General features: G+C 50.0%; 1 protein-coding gene across 1 annotated transcript in view; it reads left to right on the top strand.

Annotated features, from left to right (window-relative positions):
• The window catches only part of CA8 (carbonic anhydrase 8), a 793,085-nt gene that overhangs the window by 453,009 nt on the left and 317,247 nt on the right, over window positions 1-22,829 (top strand). Inside the window, exons 4-5 of the mRNA XM_069220231.1 lie at window positions 13,493-13,588; window positions 19,127-19,189. Of these exons, the coding sequence (XP_069076332.1) occupies window positions 13,493-13,588; window positions 19,127-19,189 (159 nt within the window). The remainder of the gene's footprint in view (window positions 1-13,492; window positions 13,589-19,126; window positions 19,190-22,829) is intronic.

Below are 22,829 nucleotides of genomic sequence, written 5' to 3'. Positions count from 1 at the left end.
ACGACGCCAGATCCACGAGGGGACTCCATGACCACTGGCCCATCCTGGGGAGTGCAAAGCCACAGTCCATACAGTCCATACAGTGGGTGGCCTGCCCACTGGGCCATCCTGGGGAGTGCAAAGCCACAGTCCATACAGTCCATACCGTGGGTGGCCTGCCCACTGGGCCATCCTGGGGAGTGCAAAGCCACAGTCCATACAGTCCATACCGTGGGTGGCCTGCCCACTGGGCCATCCTGGGGAGTGCAAAGCCACAGTCCATACAGTCCATACAGTGGGTGGCCTGCCCACTGGGCCATCCTGGGGAGTGCAAAGCCACAGTCCAAACAGTCCATAACAGACTCCACTGCCACTGGAGGAGGCATGTTGGCCAGAGGACATCCTGCAGCCCTGCCCGAGACAGATCCTGCCCTGCCACGTCTGCCAAAGGGCCAGCGGTTCTTGCCTGGAAGGGCCCAGTTCAGCGGTTCTTGAGACGGCGGTCCCCAGCGGAGCGGTGCTGGAGACGGCGGGGCCCAGTTCAGCGGTTCTTGCCTTGAAGGGCCCAGTTCAGCGGTTCTTGCCTGAAGGGCCCAGTTCAGCGGTTCTTGCCTTGAAGGGCCCAGTTCAGCGGTTCTTGCCTTGAAGGGCCCAGTTCAGCGGTTCTTGCCTTGAAGGGCCCAGTTCAGCGGTTCTTGCCTTGAAGGGCCCAGTTCAGCGGTTCTTGCCTTGAAGGGCCCAGTTCAGCGGTTCTTGCCTTGAAGGGCCCAGTTCAGCGGTTCTTGAGACGGCGGTCCCCAGCGGAGCGGTGCTGGAGACGGCGGGGCCCAGTTCAGCGGTTCTTGCCTTGAAGGGCCCAGTTCAGCGGTTCTTGCCTTGAAGGGCCCAGTTCAGCGGTTCTTGAGACGGCGGTCCCCAGCGGAGCGGTGCTGGAGACGGCGGCCATTCTATGGCCAACTGCTCATTGCCTGGTGGTGCCCTCCTGGGCAGCGGGGATGGTGCTCCTTCAATGCCCACCTGGGCTGTGGGTGGTGGGGCCCTCCTGGCCAGCTGGGCTGGGTCCTCCCTGGGCAGCGGCTATGGGGGTGGTGGGCTCTCCCTGGGCAGCTGTGACGGTTCCTCCCTGGGCAGCGGCTATGGGGGTTGCGGACTCCTCCTGGGCAGCTGTGACGGGTCCTCCATGGGCAGCAGGCCTGCTGCCTGACTTCTCCGCCTTGCTGCCCTTGCCCTCCTTAGTCGGGAGTCTGTGGCCCTTTCCTCCCTTTGGAGCTGTGGCTGTTGACGGTGGCTGGCTAGTGTCCTGGGGGATATAGAACCCGGGCTCCTGCGGCGGCCCTTCCGCCTTCTGCTCCTCTTCCCAGGGGGTGGGCTGGCTGTCCCCTTGCTGCTGGGCGAAGATCCAGACCTGCGGGCTGGTGGGCTCCAATACCCCTGCACCCTTGTCAAGGGGGCTGCAGGGCTGGTGGTGGCTGAGGTGCTCTTCTTACCCCGACGAGAAGGAGGGGGGGGCTCAGGGTCAGGAAAGAAGGTAGCAGTCGAGAGATAGATTTTCCTGGGACAATGGATAGTGGTAGGTACAGTGGGTATGGGAGTGGAGGGAGAGGATGTGGTTGTAGGCGAGACAAGTTTGCTGTCTTTGGGTGCAGGTGCAGGAGCGGGAGGCTGTCGTGAGGTGGATGGCTGTTGGGTGGGTGGGTGGCTGCGTTTGTGTGGTGTGGAAGAGGGGGTGACAGACACAGTGGGAGAGGACACAGGGGACGTGTAAATGGCAGTGGGGGTGGTGACTGCACGTGTGCGGACTGTACTGGAGGGTGTGCTGGTGATGGAAACACTGGCTGATGGTGAGGTGAATGAAGGTGTGAGTGTAGACGTCACAGCGAGGGAGGAGGGAGACGAGGAGGTGGGGGTCACAGAGGTGGTAGTGACTGTTGGCATGTCTGCATCGGAATGTTGCTTGTGTGAATGTCTGCGTGATCCGTGGTGCTTATGTTTGGATGAGCTGCTCTTGGGTGTTGAGGTGTGTGCAGGCTGGTCTGATGGTGTGGGTGGGACAGGCAGAGGAACAGGAGACTGGGAGGAGGGAGTTAGTAGAGGGAGGCAGGAGACAGGGACAATGGCTGCCGTCAGTGCTGAGGCCAGAGCCTGGAACGATCGCTGATGGGCAGCCTGACCCGAATGAATGCCCTCCAGGTACGCATTGCTGCGATGAACCTCCCTCTCCACCCCCTGGATGGCATTCAAAAGGGTAGTCTGCCCAACAATGAGCGTTCGGAGGAGGTCAATGACCTCCTCACTGAGGGCAGCGGGGGTAACAGGGGCAGGGCCTGAGGTGCCTGGGGCGAAGGAGATGCCCGGCTTCCTGGCAGAGCGGGCACGGGGCGAACGCTGAGGGGCTGCTGGGAGGGCGGAGATGGTGCGCTGGGTGGCGGCTGTACCTGTAATGGCGGGGGGCACGGATGGTGCCACCCCCGCAAGGGAGCTCCCTTCCGAGGACGTGTCCGTGTCGCTGCAGGGTCCAGTCGTCCCCGTTGTGGAGCTCCCCTCGCCCTCCGTCTCACTGGTCCAGTCAGACTCTGTGGCATGGCCCTCCTGGGCCATGTGAGATGCAGCTCCCTCCTGCCCCGATGCCACTTCTCCTCCGCCTGATGATGCTGATGCACACAAGCACAGAAAGACAAACAAAAAGGGGGGGGGAGAGAGAAATAAAGAGATTTTGAGTACATGGATCACCGGTACAGTTAGCGGACATGACAGACACAGATGCCCCCTGCACTAAGTTGCGCACTTGGGGTCCCCTACGCATTCCGTGGAACATGCCCTACACGCCTAGAGTTGACAACTGCACCCATGGATGACACGGCCCAGGGATGGCTGTACTGGCACACTACTGAGGGTGGTGGCTGGGGACACAGGGGCTTACGGGGGTGCCCAGCCTACAGATATCGCCCTGGCCTAGGGGGGCCCACAGCCCTCCTCCCCCACCCAGACACCTCCACTGCGCGACAACAGAGTAGATTATGCTTGTACTCACCCCCTTGTGTCTGCTGTGCTGCCCTCACGTGCCCATCCAAATCAGGGTAGGCCACCGCCAGGATCCGGAACATCAGGGGGGTCAGTTGACGGCAGGCACCCCGCCTACGTTGGGAGGCCATCCCCAGCAGAGACTCGGCGGTCTTCTTGGTCCCGCAGCGGATGTCCTCCCACCTCTTGCGGCAGTGGGTGCCCCGTCGATGGTGGACCCCCAGGGTCCGGACTTCCTTGGCGATGGCACGCCAAATCCCGATCTTCTCATGGGCGCGGACCTATGTGACACGTACAGGGAGGGAGAAATACCACGTTCAAGTTTGTCTGCATTTCCGTTGCCAGTGGCCCAACGCCCCCCATCCCCGCCAGGCCCCCCGCCAGGCCCCCCCGCAAGGCCCCCCCGCCAGGCCCAACATGCCCCCCATCCCCGCCAGGCCCCCCGCCAGGCCCAACATGCCCCCCATCCCTGCCAGGCCCCCCGCCAGGCCCAACATGCCCCCCATCCCCACCAGGCCCCCCGCCAGGCCCCCCCGCCAGGCCCAACATGCCCCCCATCCCCGCCAGGCCCCCCGCCAGGCCCAACATGCCCCCCATCCCCGCCAGGCCCCCCACCAGGCCCCCCGCCAGGCCCAACATGCCCCCCATCCCCGCCAGGCCCCCCGCCAGGCCCCCCCGTCAGGCCCAACATGCCCCCCATCCCCGCCAGGCCCCCCGCCAGGCCCCCCGCCAGGCCCCCCGCCAGGCCCAACATGCCCCCATCCCCGCCAGGCCCCCCGCCAGGCCCCCCGCCAGGCCCAACATGCCCCCCATCCCCGCCAGGCCCCCCGCCAGGCCCCCGCCAGGCCCAACATGCCCCCCATCCCCGCCAGGCCCCCCTCGCCAGGCCCAACATGCCCCCCATCCCCGCCAGGCCCCCGCCAGGCCCCCCCGCCAGGCCCAACATGCCCCCCATCCCCGCCAGGCCCCCCGCCAGGCCCCCCATCCCCGCCAGGCCCCCCGCCAGGCCCAACATGCCCCCCATCCCCGCCAGGCCCCCCGCCAGGCCCCCCGCCAGGCCCAACATGCCCCCCATCCCCGCCAGGCCCCCCGCCAGGCCCCCCCGCCAGGCCCAACATGCCCCCCATCCCCGCCAGGCCCCCCGCCAGGCCCCCCCGCCAGGCCCAACATGCCCCCCATCCCCACCAGGCCCCCCGCCAGGCCCCCAAGCCAGCCAGTGGCCCCAAATCCATATTTAATTAAACTCACTTGTTGGTCTAGAGGACCGTAGAGTAGCGCATACTGGGGGAGGACCCCATCCACAAGTTTCTCCAACTCTTCTCCAGTGAAGGCAGGGGCCCTTTCCCCAGGCGCAGCAGCCATTGTCCCTTCCAGACCGAGGTCACAGCAACACTTGCAGTATAGGTCCTCTCCTGTGAAAGTTCAAGTCGCGAGTGAATAAGTAGATAGAAAATGGCGGTCACGCCCGCGGCGGTGCGTACCGCGGCGGTGCGTACCGCCACCGCCGGCGCCCTTCGCCATTGGCTCCTGAAACCCATAGGCTTCAATGTTAACCAATGCGGCTTCGCGCCGCGGTCTTCGACCGCCGACCGCCGCGGTGTGCCACGCCAGCGCATTGACCTCACATCCCATTGTCACACTTCACAGGTCAGGCAGCCGCCATTTCGAGGGTCCACATGGCTCAATTTCAACTGCGTCACACAGGCCTAGGCCTTGCATAGCTACTCAGACACGCCATTCACTGCATAGAGAATCGTTTACTGTGCAAGCTGTGAGTACGTACCTGTGGGTTGCTTGACTGTGTGCTCCATGTTGTCCTTCCTAGGCACCGTCCGCTGGGTTTGGCGAGGAGACGGATGAATCCTCCCGTGTACAGGCCGCTGGTGGACCTGTCGACAATGGAAGCACGCCACATTATCCTGACCTACCAGCTTGACCGTGCCACTATACATGAACTGTGTGCCCAGCTGGAGCCCGACCTGATGTCCCCCATCCGCCAACCCACAGGGATTCCCCCTCTGGTGCAGGTCCTGTCAGTACTCCATTTCTTGGCAAGTGGGTCATTTCAGACAACAGTGGGAATTGCTTCTGGGATGTCTCAGCCCATGTTTTCGAAGGTGTTATCCAGAGTGTTGTCTGCCCTGATGAAATACATGAGGAGCTACATCCTTTTCCCTGAGGTGGGCGAATTGGCTACAGTGAAGGGTGATTTCTATGCCCTTGGACATATTCCCAACGTCATTGGTGCCATTGATGGGACCCATGTGGCTTTGGTTCCCCCAAGAGACAGGGAGCAGGTGTACAGGAACAGAAAAAGTTACCATTCCATGAACATCCAGGTGGTGTGTTTGGCTGACCAGTACATCTCGCATGTAAATGCCAAATTCCCTGGGTCAGTGCATGACGCCTACATCCCAAGGAATAGCAGCATCCCTTACGTGATGGAACAGCTAGAGAGACACCGTGTATGGCTATTGGGGGACTCTGGGTACCCCAACCTGTCGTGGCTACTGACCCCAGTAAGGAATCCCCGGACCAGGGCAGAGGAACGGTACAATGAGGCCCATGGGCATACTAGGAGGGTGATCGAACGCACTTTCGGCCTCCTAAAGGCCAGGTTTCGGTGCCTGCATATGACAGGTGGATCCCTAATGTACTCACCTAAGAAGGTGTGTCACATCATCGTGGCCTGCTGCATGCTTCACAACCTGGCTTTGCGCCGCCAGGTGCCTTTCCTGCAGGAGGATGGTCCAGATGGTGGTGTTGTGGCAGCTGTGGAACCTGTGGAGAGTGAAGAGGAGGAAGACGACGGGGATGAAACAGACAACAGGGACAGAATCATTGCACAGTACTTCCAATAGGACACAGGTAACAATTCAAACATAATTTAGTAAATGTAAAATACTCTCCTGCATCTCTGCTGCCTGTCTATTTGCCCCAGTGTATGATGACTGAGTTGTGGCTTTTCCCTCCCTATTTCAGATCTCGGGTCCCCACTACGAGTCCTGTGCTTCGTTTCCCCATGAACTACAGCTTTGTGGCAGCTGTTTGTTGACTTCACTATGTACAAGGACATATTTGCACTGTCATGTCAATTACAATATTTTGAACTCACAGCCAGACTCCAGATAGTTTTGTGCAAAATAGGTGTTTATTTCAGTGCTCAAAATGGGATGGGTGGTTTCAAGGGGGTGGGGGCTATGGTGAAGGAATGTCCATGGCAGAGTCCAGAGTAACAGTCACACAGGTGCATTGTCCATAGGCCTGTGGAGAGATGGAGCATGGGCAGTTCAAGGATGGACAGGGTGACAATGTGGGACAGTGGGATGACATCAGGTGGTATCCTTTGCTGGCAGGGGTCTTGACATCCTACTCTGTCTTCTTGCGAGATCTCAGGGCCCTCTTGCGGGGTGGTTCTTCTCCTGCAGGAGGTGGGGGTCTGGTGGGCTGCTGTTGTGCGGGGGCCTCCTGTCCACTAGCGCCGGCGGAGGTGGTTGGCTGTTCTTGGTCCAGGCTAGTGGCAGGGGCCCTTTGTTGTTGTTGAGTGTCCGTCCTGGTGTTGATGAGTTCCTGCAGCAGCCCTACCATGGTAACCAGGGTGGAGGTGAGGGCTCTGATGTCCTCCCTGTACCCCCGATAGTGTTCCTCCTGCAGTACCTGGATCTCCTGGAACCTGGCCAGTACCGTCGCCATCGTCTCCAGGGAGCGGTTGTATGCTCCCATGATGGTGGTGAGGGCCTCGTGGAGAGTGGGTTCCCTGGGCCCGTCCCCCCCCTGTCGCACAGCTGCCCTCCGAGTTGCCCTGTTTCCCTGGGCCTCTGCCCCCTGGCCGGTGTGCCCACTACCACTGCCCCCAGGTCCCTGTTGTTGTTGGGGTGGTGGGTTATCCTGGGTGCCCTGTAGTGGTAGACACACCGCAGATTGACGCGCCCTGGAGACAGAGGCATGGGCCAGCTGGGTGGGAGCTGTGCTGGTGTTCCCAGAGGGGTTTGGGTCTGTAGTGGCCTGTGCCTGTGTGAGGGGAACCGACTGTCCAGAGGTCCCCGATGGTCCGGGTTGGTCATCAGTGTCCAGGTCGACAGAGCTGCTGTCATCGCTGACGGCCTCTTGGGTGGGGGGTGTGGAGAATTCTGGGCCCTCCGTGGCGGTGTGTTGGCGGTCGGGTCCTGCAGGGGTATAGAGGTATGGTTATAGTTTCAATGTGTGCCACATGGGTGTATCTGTGGGTTCCCGTGTCCCCAAGTGCTGGCATTCGTGTGTGGGGGCTTTGGTGAGGGTGGCTTGTGGGGGGGATGTGTATATGCATTGGGCATGCTTTGGTGATGGGTGTCCATGCTTAGTGGACGCATGCAGGCCTAGGTTTTGGGATGTGTGGGTTGTGATGGTGAGACATTGGCAGGGAATAGGTGTGCTGGGGGTGGGGGTGAGGATGGTGGTGGGGGTGAGGATGGTGGTGGGGGTGAGGATGGGGGTGGGGGTGAGGGTGGGGTTCGAGGATGGGGGTGAGGGTTGGGGTATGATTTGGCATGCAGGTGGGGGGGAAGCAGTATTGAAGCTTCAACTTACCAGAATCTATTCCTCCGCCGACTCCTGCGAGGCCGTCAGGATGCAGGATGTTCAAGACTTCCTCCTCCCATGTTGTAAATTGTGGGGGTTGAGGTGGGGGTCCTCCGTCAGTCTTCTGCACGGCGATGTTGTGCCTGGATACCATGGAACGCACCTTCCCCCGTAGGTCGTTCCATCGCTTCCTGATGTCTTCCCGATTTCTGGGGTGCTGTCCCACAGCGTTGACCCTGTCGACAATCCTCTGCCATAGCTCCGTCCTCCGGGCAATGCTGGTGTATTGGATCTGTGTGCCGAAGAGCTGGGGCTCTACCCGAACGATTTCCTCCACCATGACCCTGAGTTCTTCGTCTGAGAAGCGGGGGTGTCTTTGGGGTGCCATGGAGTGGTGTGTATGATGTGTGGGGTGGAGTATGTGTAGTTAAGTGTGTTGAGTGTGGTGGTGTGTGTTGTTTTGTGTGTGGATATTGTGGGGGTGATGGTGTAGTGTGCCTCTGTGTGATGGTGTTCTGTGATCGCTGCTGTGTCTCTCAGTGCTTCTTTTTGGATTTTGGTCGAAGGGGTTTGTGGGTGATGTGGGTGTGTGTTTTATATTGTATTGTGTGTGTGGGAGTGGTGTGTGTATGTGTATCAGGTGTGTGGAATTCAAATCGGCCAATGTGGCTGAGTTTTGTTCGTTTGTGTGTATTCTGACCGCGGCGGTGTGTACCGCCAATGGAAAACCGCGTTTGAAAGACCGCCGCGTGGATTCGTGGGTCGTAATGGCATGGGCGTATTTCTGTTGGCGTGACGGTGGAGGTTTGGTCACCTCCACTTTTCCGCCGACCGCTGGTCTGGTGGTCTGTTGTGGCTGTCGGATTTTCGGAGGTTTGGCTGCTGCGGGTCAGAATGACCGTGGCGGGTTACCGCGACCGCGGCGGAATTATGGAGGATTTCTGACCGGCGGTAGGCGCCTTTTACCGCCGAGGTCAGAATGACCACCATAGTAATGTGGTTTATAGGTCCTGACAGTGAAATACTGCCAACTTTGTTTTTCACTGTTGCAAGGCCTGTCTCTCTCATAGGATAACATGGGGGCTACCTTTAAATATGATTAAAGTGTAGATTCCCCTAGAGAGTAGATGGACATGTGGAGTTTGGGGTCCACTGTACAATTTAAGAATACATCTTTTAGTAAAGTTGATTTTAAGATTGTGCGTTTGAAAATGCCACTTTTAGAAAGTGAGCATTTTCTTGCTTAAACCATTCTGTGACTCTGCTGTGTTTGTGTATTCCCTGTCTGGGTCAGTTTGACAGTTGGGTTGTTTTTCACCTCACACCAGACAGTGACACAAAGGGGGCTGGGGTGTAACCTGCATTTCCTGATTAGCCATCTCTGCTAGGAGGGAGGGGTGGAGTGGTCACTCTCATCTGAAAGGACTGTGCCTGCCTCTGACATTGCCGGCTCCAACCCCCTGCTGTGTGTCTGATGACTTGCCTGGGCAAGGCAGGATTTCACAAGTAGGTGTGAGTCCCCTTTGAAGAAAGGTGACTTCAAAGACTAAAATGGGTATAAGAAGGGCACCCAAATCTACAGACTTTAGAAACACTTCCGAAGTCATCCGAAGTCGATTTCCTGGGATTTCTACCAGCTTTCCTTTCAAGGGCCCAGGAACTGGATAGGGCACCACTTGTCAGAGCAGGAGTCTCTCCAGAGACTCCAGGTGCTGGCAGAGAGAAGTCTTTGCTGTCCCTGAGACTTCAAGCAACAGGAGGCAAGCTCTAAATCAAGCCCTTGGAGATTTCTTCACAAGATGGAAGGCACACAAAGTCCAGTCTTTGCCCTCTTACTCTGGCAGAAGCAGCAACTGCAGGATAGCTCCACAGAGCATAGTCACAGGCAGGGCAGTACTTCTCCTCAGCTCTTCTCCGGGCAGAGGTTCCTCTTGTTTCCAGAAGTGTTATAAAGTCTGTGGTTTTGGGTGTCCTTCTTATACCCAATTTCTCCTTTGAAGTAGGCCTACTTCAAAGTAAAGTCTCTTTTGAATGCGAAATCCTGCCTTGCCCAGGCCAGGCCCAAGAAACTCACCAGGGGGTCGGAAACTGCATTGTGTGAGGACAGGCACAGCCCATTCAGGTGTAAGTGACCACTCCTCTCCCCCCCCTCCTAGCACAGATGGCTCATCGGGTTATGCAGGCTACACCCCAGCTCCCTTTGTGTCACTGTCTAGTGTGAGATGCAACCAGCCCAACTGTCAAACTGACCCAGACAGGGAATCCACAAACAGGCAGAGTCACAGAAATGGTGTGAGCAAGAAAATGCTCACTTTCTAAAAGTGGCATTTTCAAACACACAATCTTAAAATCAACTTTACTAAAAGATGTATCTTTAAATTGTGAGCTCAGAGACCCCAAACTCCACATGTCCATCCACTCCCAAAGGGAATCTACACTTTAATCAGATTTAAAGGTAGCCCCCATGTTAACCTAAGCGAGGGACAGGCCTTGCAACAGTGAAAAACAAATTTAGCAATATTTCACTGTCAGGACATATAAAACACATTACTATATGTCCTACCTTAACCATACACTGCACCCTGCCCTTGGGGCTACCTAGGTCCTACCTTAGGGGTGCTTTACATGTAAGAAAAGGGAAGGTTTGGGCCTGGAAAGTGGGTACACTTGCCAAGTCTAATTTACAGTTAAAACTGCACACACATACACTGCAGTGGCAGGTCTGGGACATGATTACAGAGCTACTCATGTGGGTGGCACAACCAGTGCTGCAGACCCACTAGTAGCATTTGATTTACAGGCGCTGGCACCTCTAGTGCACTTTACTAGGGACTTACTAGGAAATCCAATATGCCAATCATGGATAAACCAGTTACATAAAATTTGACATAGAGAGCATATGGACTTTAGCACTGGTTAGCAGTGGTAAAGTGCTCAGAGTTCAAAAGCCAACAGCAACAGGTCAGAAAAAATAGGAGGCAGAGGGCAAAAAGATTAGGGATGACCCTGATTAAGCAGAAAAGTCCAACACTTGTGCAATTGGTTTGGATAGTTGTTTCTGTTGCTTCCCCTTTTTTGTATTCTCCTCAAAGTCTGGTAGTCAAGATCTTTAAGATTTCCTAGAGACAACACAACATATTGTCCTGATCCATGCAAAACATTCTCCTGGTAAGGGAGACATTGTTTTATCAATATTTGCTGAGTAGCCTTCCTTTCAGCAAAGAATCCTAGGAAAGGCACCATAGCATCTAGTTCAATGAATGCACACCTTCTTTCTTTATTATTCTATCATTTTATTTTAAATAATTGTTGTTGACCCCCTTCTTATAGGGCCACCCGTCCCCTTTCTCCTGGGGTCCTTTCTTTGTCAAATATATTATTGTCTTATCTATGGGTATTCCCTAAACTGTCTCACTGTGTCTGCAAATTAAATGATGACTGACAATAATTTGAACACAAACATTTCAAAAGAGGCATAGTGAAGCAGAGCTGTCCTTACAAGAGCAGGGTGCTGAGTCTACATAAGAGTTCAAGAGTGCTTACTGAAAAGAGCAGAGGAAAACATACTATAATAACTCAAATGTGAACATTTCCTTAAAAATGATACAGTAGATAAAAATGCATATACATTTGGGCTTCGTGATGTAGATTCCAGGAGGGATTCCCTTAGTGACAATGACACTCTGTGTCTGTCATAGGACTGTACTTTAGCCTTACTGCTTGCTGAGAAACATTTTAGTGCTTCTATGGCAAATATGTGGATATCCATAAATTTAGTTTATATGATTTCTTATAATGTAGTTAGTTACCTCAGAGGGTAACAGAGCGCTTTAAATGGAAAAGGTATGATATTGAATATGAATATTTTCAGGATCCTATATGTTTATGGAACCTCCATCAGAATACTGGATGGCGGCATCCGCATAGCTTTGGAGTGCTTATTCCTCAAGACCAATCAGAGTGACATTACAGTTTCAACCATATGACGCTACTCACCAAGAGTCACCTTCAAGATGGAGGGTGCAGTGAAGAGGTTTCTTTCCAGTGAAGGCACTTGCAATGTTGTATGGTGGAAATGTATTCTAATCATGCACACAGGGACTACCTCTAGAGCTTAAAGGAAGCATTCCGATTTTTGACAGCACTGTTTTTAAACACACCGGTTGCTTCCAGTTTACATAGAGTCGGCTTTTGGTCTGCTCCTTTCAAACAATGTTTTTCTTCAAATAACCTCTTTCCACTATTTATATCATTTGTGTTAATCACATCTTGGCTCAACTCAGTGGAGAATTAATTTCTCACCTAATATTATTGGATGTCTGAGTGTACCCTTCCACTCAAGTGCTTTCATTGTACGGCTTAAGGTACTAATTTACAACTGTGACCCTCTCTGTCTATTCCGCTGGCTCTCCTTTTGTGTCTTGCTCTGTTCCTCTTCTCTGTTACCTCTCAACCATTTTTATGTTCCCCACTTTGTTCCTCCTTCTGCACACCGCTGTCTCATAGCTTTCATACATCAATTATCTTTCCCTTCTGCTCTACTCGTTTCTCCTGCCTGACACCTTCTTGTTTCCCCTTCGGTCCTTCTCCTGCATTCTTGTTCATCCATGTGGTAAGTACAGATGGAGCAGGTTGTTTGAGTGCAAGAACTTTATTTATGGAGGACTTCACCCACAACAAGCAGTTCTGAAATCTTCACCTGACATTCACTGCCAGCATGCGCCTTACCTTTAAAACACATACAATGCTTTTGAACATCAATAGAATATCAGCATGATGTGGTGTGACTGAGGCTCACGGGGAAACATGTGCGTTAGTCACACTGCTATATACTTCACTACACTCACCACTATCACATATCTGCCCCCAGCGTTTCCCTTGTTCCCCTGTGTTCTTGTTCCTCTGCCCACTACCCACTTCTATTGCCCCACAAGCAGCTTCTCATAAGTGATGCCGGAGCTGGGTAATGTATCATTTTTGCATTTCATGAAAGACAAGCTGTACTGAAGGCTCTCATGCCTTTATTACTATCCTCTTTTTCTATGTATGTCAAAAGAAGGTCACTTGGCAAGGGAGACTTCATTATAGTTCTTAGTGTCTTTCTTTGTCGTAGAAACTATAGAATGACTATAATAAAGTTTGCCTTCCCCCTGCCCTTTATTTGAAATAGAAACAAAAACAGAACCACATCAAAGGCAAGAGAGCCTTCAGCACAGTCCACCTGTTGTTTCTTGGCTGGCTTTAATATATTTCTGCTGCGCGCATTAGCACATGAACCCCAGACTAACTGACTTTGCCAATGCTTGTTAAATTATGTAGCATCTGTCAAGCTAGACCTAAAAACCCATATAGGTTAATGACTGTCTTCCTCTCATCTATGCTGCTGCCAAAGAAAAACAATATAAATAATCTACTTATCGAAAACACTACAATACCACTCCACTGGCATGTGTGTACCCTCAAAAGGTCAACCATAGCCAACTGGATTAATAAACAAAATGACCACAGATGTTTGGAGGGCAAACACTTTATTGTGGAAACACAAAACATCTGCACAATCAAAACATGTACTCCTGTCTCCCAACATGTGGGCATTCCTGGCAATAGCTGTGCTGTCAAGCCATACCATAACCAAATAATGGAGAAAGATACTAAACTGTTAAGTGATTCAGGTCCCTAGGACTCCAATCTACTCGAGGATATAACTACTGGACAGGGGGAATAATAAAAGATATATTATTACATTATGCCTTTTTTGTTGCTAAACTTCTCTTGATCCTTATGAAGGTTTTTTAGACATTTATGCATTTGAGCATGCAAAATACTGTTAGAATCTGATAAAGTTGTTTCATAACTTCATTAACGTTTTGTATTCTTATTTTAAAAATGAGTTTTTAAAATGGAGAGACTTTGTTTAATTCCTTTGTCCTTTCAGCTCCACCTCATACACTGGAATTCTACTCTTTACAGCAATATGGATGAGGCGCTGGGGAAATCTCATGGAGTCGCGATAATTTCGTTATTTGTACAGGTGAATATTCTCATCTTCTATTGCATTATCCCTTGCTGTTGTTGTATGGGGTTATCATCCAATTCAGTGTCTTCTGTCTCTGTCCTCATTAGCTATTTTGCATTTTTGTATAGTGTTCAATAAAGCAAAACAAATAGAATGTACGCTTTTTTATACTGAAATACCAACGTTCCGAAGATAAACAAAATTGGATTGTCATTCAGCTTTTCAATGTGTTTTTTCTGAAAGTAAGTGCTTACCATTTTTTGTCTAAAATTTGGATCTTCATCAATTCTTTTGGAAGTCCAAACATTTGTAAAAGTATGGGAGTAAATTACTGGATTTTGCACACTTAAATCCTTTGAAATTCAACAGTTATAACTACAGTTATCTCAATAAACTATAACATGTGCCTGAAGGTAAATATAACTTGTGGTCCCGCCATGCACAGTTTTCTCATCAATAATTTTATTGCAAATGTTGCAGAGATATTGTCAGTGATGTCATAGAAGATGTCATGACTGATGTAATATGTAGGATAATTAGCAGTGCATGCTGGGGGCTGTGCACGGGGGGCCCTGCGGCCAATACTCCAAAGTCATTCAACACACGGGCTCCCTCCTTGGGCCACCTTTGTCCCCGGGGACTCCATTCCCAGGGGCCAACTGCATTTTTTAGGGGGAGGAGGGCATACGTCCTCCCTCCTCGGGCTGCTCTTAGCCCCGGGGACATATTCCCTGGGGCCCAACAACATATTTCAGGGAAAGGGGGCATGTGGCCCCCCTCCCCTGGCTGATTTCAGCCCAGGAGGCCCCATCCCATGTTGGCTGGGACCATATTGGATGGAAGGGGGCATGCACCCCCCCCACCGTTGGGCTGATTTCAGCTCCAGTGGCCCTATCCCCCGGAGCCTGGCACATTTTGTGGGTGAGGGAGGTATGTGCTCCTGGGCTGCTTTCAACACTGGACACCCCCACATTTTTTTTTAGGAAATGAGAGTACATGGCCCCCCTCTCCAGGCTGCTTTTGTACATGGGAGTCCCCTCCCCTAGGGCCGGTAACATAGTTCAGCTCCAGGGACCTCATCCCTTGGTGGCCGGTACCACAGTTAATGGGGAGAGAGGCACGCAACCCCCCTCCCCAGGCTGACTTCAGTCCCCATGATCCCAACACATGGGGCATGGCACATTTTCTGGGAAGGGACATGTGTCCTTCTTCCTGGCCGTTTTTGGCCCCTTGGGACCCCATGCTCCAGGATCCACCACTATATTTATGGGGAGGGAGGGCACACAGCCCCCATTCCAGACCAATTTCAGCCTCGAGTCCATATATTCCAAAGGGGAAAGTGGGCATGCAGCCCCTTCCCTGGGCTCATTTCAGCCATGAGGATCCCATCTCCCAAAGCGTGGCCAACAATGGGTAGATGTCCTGGTACCCACCCAGGCACCCACCACACTGTTTGGGGGCTGACGAGGGAGCCCCAAAGCCCCCAGGGCCCCAGCTGGATGCCCACTTCCAGCGGGAGCCCGCATTACTCCTGCCCATAAGGTGCAGCTAAAACTTCTGCTCCCTGCAGATGGGTGCAATCTTTTTATCTGTTTCTCTGCCCGCTTCAGTGCAGGCAGGGAAACAGATGAAAAGTCCTCTCCCATTGGGCAGGAGTATTTTTTTTGCTCTTGCCCGTTGGGAGCAGACTTAGGGGGTCATTATGAACACGGCGGCAACAACCGCCATGTTCATGCTGGCGCTCAAAACACTGACCGCCAGCGACCCCGGAACCTCGCCGGCCACATTATGAACTTTTCTGTGAGCCGGCAGGCGGAAATTTTGTTTCCGCCCGCCGGCCCACAGAAAGGCTTGGCCGGGACATTGACGGTGGCTCCACATGGAGCCGCCGTCAGTGCCTCTGTGCGGCAGGTGCAGTTGCACCCGTCGCACCAATCACTGCGACCTGTGTGACGGGGCTCTGCACCGGGGCCCCTGCACTGCCCAGGCAAAGTGCATGGGCAGTGCAGGGGCCCCCAGGGGTACCCCGGGGCACCCCCTCCGCCAGCCTTTTCCCACCAGGAAAAGGCTGGCGGGGAATAAAACATTATCCACAGGGTAGCGCCGCTACCCTGGTAGATGGTATTTCATCCCGCCGCCAGGCTGACTGACGGCAGGAGCCTGGCAGTGGGTGACAGCTGCCGCTGGCGGCCGTCACCATGTTTATTAAATGGCGGTTCAGCCCGCCATGCCGGCTGGCGGCTTCAGCCGCCACTGCTGGCATGGTGGGCCGAACCGCCATGTTCATAATGACGGCCTTAGTGTTTGATCCCGCGTTGCAGGAGTTTTTAAATTACTCCCAGCAAGTGACAACAAATATAGGTTTCCCGACCCGTGTCAGTGCGGGCAGGGAAAAGGCTAGTTCCCTGGGGTGGGCTCCCCAAGACATAGCCTGAGCCACACCTGGGGAATGGGGTTCCAGGTCCCTTAATGGCTCAGTGAAGGGGGACACACAGCCCCCTATCCCTTTACATGTTAGGCCAAGCCATGGGGAATAGGGGTCCCTGGGGCCAAAATCAGGGAAGGGAGCCACATTCCACCCTCCCCCTGTATTTAGCATCTGGACCCTGGTGGATGGGCCTGGGGAGGAGGGGCACCTGGGGCGTGGGGGTGTGTGCCGCTTCCCCCTTTTTTAACAAGACTGGGCCCTGGTAGATGGGGTCCTCAGGACTAAAGTCAGCCCTCGGGGGAGGCCAAGCACCTGAGATGGCAGACTATGAAGCTATGGGGGGTCAGGCACCCCCCCCCACATTTGATTACAAATTCTGCCCCAGGGAGGTGGTGGTCTCTGTGGCTGAGAAGGGGCCAGGTGCCCCCCCTGCTTTTCATCAGGAATTCTGACCCAGAGAGGTGGCAGTCCCCAGGGCTGCTGGGGGGGCAGTTGCCCTGGGACCTGGCCCACCTGGAGGCTTCAGTTAAACAAGAGAGGGAGCCCACACTTGTTTTTTATTTATTTCCAGCTAATCCATGGATCCGCCATGACTCCAGCCAAAAAAATTCAAACAAATCTTTTTTGCTCTCGGGGCTCACCAGTGCTAAGGGGTCAGGGTGTCGCTACCCTGGCCCCTTTTCTTTTTTTTAATCTTTTTTCCTGGGACTTGGCATGAACTTAGTCCCAACATGGCTGCTAACACTCCCTTGTTGAAGTGTTGGCAGCCAATCAGATCTCAGCAAAAGATCCAGAGGGTTCACGGAGCCTTCACACCCCTATATGTACAAATTGGTATTTTCTTTATTTTCTCAAAAACTACTGAACGGATTTACACCAAATAACAAAAAGGTCACTTTTTGGTATTCACAAAGGTAAGTTATTACTAGTAAATTTACTAGTAGTAACATACCTTTGTAAATACTGAAAAATAGTAAAGTTAGACTTTTAGACTAAGTTAGACTTTTGGTCTAAACTTAAACTTCAGGTCTAAACTTATGGCCCTATTCACAGAGATAAAGTTAGACTTTTGGTCTAGGTTTTGACTAACTTTACACCTTTTCTGTTTTTAGAGAGATAAGATATGTGTTGTATCTTAACGTCCTCACTAAGGGTGGAATCTCCACCCTCGGGGCCGAATGCAATGAAGATAAACTTTTGGTCTAAACTTAGACCAAAATTCTAACTTTACCTTTGTGAATTAGGTCCTTAGACTTCATGTATAAAGTTAGACTTTAGGTCTAAACTTAAAACTGAAGGTCTAAAGTCAGACTTTTGGCCTAACTTCACCTTTGTGAATCGGGCCCAGTATTTACATCCTCACAACTACAGAAGGCCAGCATAAACATTAAGTTTAGGTATTTGAACGTCATGGCTTCCAAAATGCACTTTTACATACAGAACATCACTTCCAGCAAAAATAGTAATTGTGTTAATGTATCTTAGCTAATTTATTTATATATTCCATTATAATCACCAGACTAGCAGGTTAGGCATTATGTGCCTCCTTCTTGTTTATTTGTTGATTATTTTGTGACATTATTTTATTTTTTATATTGTACCAATATGCCACTGTTTGGTCACTTCACAGCAGAAATTATTTTATGTTTTATATTGCACCAATATGCCACCGTTTGGTCACTTCACAGCAGAAGGCATGCCTTTGACAATAAAGCAAGTGCCTATGGTTGAATATATGCTTTGGCTGAGAGTAATATAGTTAAATTAGAAACTAGATTAAAGTCCAGGATTCAGGTGTTGATGGCAGCTGTTCAGTTTAGATGCCGTTAGTGGTGGGGACAGTTGAACAAAACATTGACTTCAGAATGTCACCACTTGATTCCATCAAACATAACAAGATTAGTATTTTTGTGTCTAACATTATGGTTTTCATTCATGAGGTAATCTGATTATCTAAACAGGTGTTTTGGCAGTTTCTTGAAGGATAGTAATCAAATCTGAATGACAAGTGTTCCTGAGCTTTAGGTCCTTCAGTCCCAAGCTTCTGTTCCTGTGTTTTTCTCTCCTCACTTTAGAAGTCAGGTGAAGTGAAATAATTGATATTCAATGTTGGAAGTTAGTTTTTGGAATGTTCCAACACATTTCCTGGGCCTTTGTTGGAACATTCTTTACAGGTTTCACATAGCTATTTATATTTTTCAATGTATGCCATGTATGTACAGCACCATTCAAGCTTAACATGGACTCATTTCGTCTACCCGGGGGACAGCCTTGGTATGATATTTCTGCATTCATTGTAGCATGTCAGTGGGTTTTGTTGAGAGGGCCCCTTTGAACGTCATTGAAGTTGTTGAGCCAGGACCATGGCCAATGGTCTGGTTAGTCTTGCTCGATGTTTCGCTTAAGAAGGACTCTTATTGACCACTTTAATAAAGTAATCCAGGGTCATGATTAATTTCCTGGTCACTCTTTCTCCACGCTCTGCTGTAGAAGGCCCCTTTTGAGTCCTATGAGGTAGGCGATGACTAATGGCCTGGTCAGTCCCTCTCAATGTTCTCCTGGAAGAGGATCCCTTTATACAGCATTTAGTAGTCGAGGAGACCATTGGACCATGTTGAAGTAGTTGAGCTAGGCCAGGACTAATGGTCTGGACAACCCACTTAATGCTCTGTGTATGGGGTGGTAGAATATCGTGGAGTAGTGACAGCTGCTAGCTCATTCCTGAGATGCATCTCTGCTTCTGCTGCATATCAGAAATGGAATGCATTGCCTATTGTCACATAAAAGATAACTAAAGATTCAAAAAAATGTACACACTAAACATTATAAATGTCAACGATGCACACACCAAGCTTTATTTAAGGGAAAACGAGGAAGAGGAACGGCTACATACTCATTATTTGATAGGTGTCAGATAGTATAATTTAATTTCCATCTCAGATGGAGGGCTGTGACTGTAATAATCTCTGATAGCAGGACTGCAAGGGAAGGCCATTCAGAGATTCCCAGGCAGGAGGCCTAATTTCATTTGTTGTCATACAGTACCATTTTGCAACAGAGTGTTCATGTGGTTAATCGCTGTTTTCTCCTCTCTTTTGTTTTCTCCTCACGTGCTGTTGCATTAGATAGGAAAAGAACATTTGGGCCTTAAGGCAGTTACGGATATTCTCCAGGATATCCAGTACAAGGTAAGGCATTGTTTGACCGAGAGAAGCATACTGGCTGTGTTTAACTTGTGTTCCAAACACTGGAGCTAAATGAAATTGTGGTTTCACACATATTACAAATGCCTTCATATGTATCACACTGAACACACACAAGGCATTCTTATCTAGCTGGGTCATTGTACACTTCCAGTTGTTTGCACATATCCGGTTATACCTGGGCAGAATGTTACTTAATCAGAATTTGTTGAGTCAGTGATGAAACACATTCCTGTTGGAAGCCATCACATTGCTAACACACACATAGGTACTTGCTTATTCTTTGGATAAAGTGAGGATCTCAGATTATAGTGGAGATTACAGTGTGATCAGTCTACAGCCGGTTTTAAAAATTACAGTTAGGCACCGTAAAAGAGAATATTGGAATATTAGAAGCCCCACTGCAGATAATGGGTCGTTAATGGCTGGTATAAACCTTCTTCTACAACATTCCATATGTTTGATTTTCTATTTCTACCGTTTTAATGTAGACAGATCTGCCCTCAGAGTGTGTAATGTTCTAGCAACATTGCCGTTCTTCTGCATTGGGCTGTCCTGTTTGTTAAAGCTGTGCTACTTCAATATTGGCCCTCGCCAGTGGCTCATACAAATAACTCAGGTAGAGGACTTTTAACCACCAGTATAGCACGGACTAGAGGGCTCAAGCCCTATAATCAATAATGCCTGATGGTTGGTTTTTTTTTTATTTAATTAAAAACACAGCATATAAAAGGATAAATTAAGATGTTTAAGTTTTTTCTTTATTTGATGCACTTGAGAGATGTAGACTCATTAAATAAAATATTTAAGCGGCTCACAGTACAGTTACTTTACGCTTATTAATGAGGGTACAAAATTAAGAAAAAAAGAGTGCGGCTTGGCACGGGTTTAATAACATTTCAATTTACGACTGAAGTCGACATGCTCAGCTGGTGTTAATGAATATTGTCTTGGTCGGAAAACTCTAGAACTAGTTCACTGTAGACCAATGACCTGGAGATGGTTGTACGAAATCGTCCTTACAGACCACTCACTGTACAATATTAGCTCCTAATATGCACACACATTTTGTCATTAAATCGAGCATAGGTAGTAAGATGCGGGGGACAGTAATAGCAATGTGAACCTTATGTAAATTTAAGTACATTTAAGATTACCCTCACCTCAGGCTCTTTATTCCCAAGTCCTGCTTCCACCAGCCCTGGTGGGTGTAATGACTGGGATAATGGCTGTCAGGAAAACTTGTTTCTCGTATTGACAGTGTGATTTCCATCCATGTTCACCCGTTTCCTTCTCGAGTCTATATTTATTGTCCTATTGTATGGTGATCTCAGACACCAGCTCGGCAGGAACGAAAGGGCCCAGCATTTCATTTTCTGTCAGCAGTAATTTGGGGATCTGTTCATGCAAGAAATTATTGGGTGCATGCAATACCCCTCCCAGTCCCCCACCCCTCTGTAATTATGTAGGGCAGGAAAATAAATGAGGTAGCAAGACATTTGTGACCATAAAAGAATATTCTACGGCTAAACGTTCTAATCTAAACATGTATGTTGATTTCTGCAAGCACCGTTATGGATAGGTCAGTACAGTTGTAATATATATACGCTAACTGAGAATTTGCTTCCACGCTATCCGTTTCTGCGAGGCCATCCTGAGGGTCCAAGTCACAAAGCGATGTCCACATTTAAGTTAATCAAAGGCAGAAACACAGAGTTGGGAGGTAATGGAAAGGGCAAGAGAAGGAGGGGTGGGGGTACGAGACAGTAGCTAGATCAAACATGGCCTACAACGATTACCTACAAGCACATTTTCAGGGTTGTAAATCAAAACATTCGAGTTTACACTGGTTAAATCAGCTCCCAGCAGTCCGAGTTGGGTGTTTACTGGCAGAAACGCACCCACAAAGTTGTGGGGGCACTTCCAAACATTTCCAATGCACTTGCCAGTCATGGATACAATTGATGATTTACTCCTGTCAAAGGCACGAGCTAATCTGCATCCAGAATTTGTGGGGGTGAAGTGGAAGGGATTTCTCTAGGAATAAATGTACTCCCCTGCCGGCCCCCCCCCCCCCCCCCCCGGCCTCCCCGAGAAAAAATGAAACGTTAAACATTGAAAATGCTCTTTTTCTAAGCATGTATAGATGTACACTATTTACTTCTACAAGTGTCGGTGATTAGGCATGGGAATACTTTTGAAGACCTGTGATTATAGTAGCTTCTCAGGACAACTCTTGAAAAAAATTGAGAACTGCAAACCATGTTTACTTCTATTAAATATATTGCTTGGACTCTGATACCCGAAGAGAGACTTGTTATATAAATATGCATTTATGTTGAAGAATAACAGATGAACGTAAAATGAGACCATCCAATAAAAAGATGACTGGTGCTGCGACCAGTTGCTTAGCCTTTTCATCAAACTACAGCAAAAGGGGTGTGCTGCCTTATAGTTGTAGTTATCTCCTGAAGGTGGCATACCTCAATTTTAAGATAACTAACTAATCAGATCCGGCTGCAGTCCGATATATGGTTCTTTAATGTAAACGACGTGTTTCTTTTAGTAGTTGATATTGTATTCGAATGGACTCTAATCCTGCATCTAAGTTTAGCTGCAATAAGCAGCCTTCTCAGTACTTAAAGTCACTTAAAAGCAGGGTAGCGAGTCTGTATTTTTGGTGAAAGTGGTCATTTGCAATTATTTGTAAAAGTTCAGTACATTTCCACACTGTGTCCTCACTGATTTGGAAGCAATTCTGAACACTGCATTTGCACGCCAAGTTCAGTTTGTGATAATATGTGACCTGTGAGATTAATGTTTCGGATTTAATTTAGCTGTGTGGTGCATTTTCATGAGTAGTGTGCTGTGATCGCCTTACTGCTGCTGCCTGTTTCTTTAAAACTGGGGATGTGTTTCTCTGCCGGCTTCGTATTTATAGGCTCACACTGCTTTTTTAAACAGTCCACACTATTAATGTCAAGTGGTGACAGATGAGGATTTAAAAAGTGTATGTTGGTCCTCAGATGCTGAGCTCAATGCATCTTCTTGTACGTGGGGCCTAGAGTGAACAATGTGAGATGCACATCTCTTTAGAACTTCCTTCCCAACAATGAGGGGTTAACAGAGACGCATTTTAGTGCTCTGTGCCAAGAATAGATACCTCTCTATTGTAATTTTTTATTAAAAACACAAAACTGTCTCTCTGCATGACTGACTCAAATGTTATCACAAAAAGTTTTAAAAGCCTGTTGTTTCACGGCAAGCGTCACTTCCTTTCTGTCAAGCTATGAGTTGGTTAGAGCGAATGTCTGTTATGTCAAAGCGCTTAAAAACTACAACAGACAAAATAGGATACAGACATTGTGCTCCAGGTTTACATCATGGATCGTCAGACGACCTTACAAACAGAAATTGGAAGGAGGTCCTGCTTTCTCAGTACAAGTTGACAAACTGTGGCACTCATTGTCTGCCAAGATTTACAGAATTAATGAGCATAAACAGTTCAGAAGACCGGTGGGAATATGCTTGATCCCAAAATAATTACATCAACCACTGACCCTCAGATTGGTCACAAAACAATAATCTTTCTACCAATGTAAGCATGGTTGAAAATTGCAAAAAA

Source organism: Pleurodeles waltl, chromosome 2_2, assembly GCF_031143425.1.
Source record: "Pleurodeles waltl isolate 20211129_DDA chromosome 2_2, aPleWal1.hap1.20221129, whole genome shotgun sequence".
Taxonomy (NCBI): domain Eukaryota; kingdom Metazoa; phylum Chordata; class Amphibia; order Caudata; family Salamandridae; genus Pleurodeles; species Pleurodeles waltl.
This window is presented reverse-complemented; position numbering and strand designations above follow the sequence as displayed.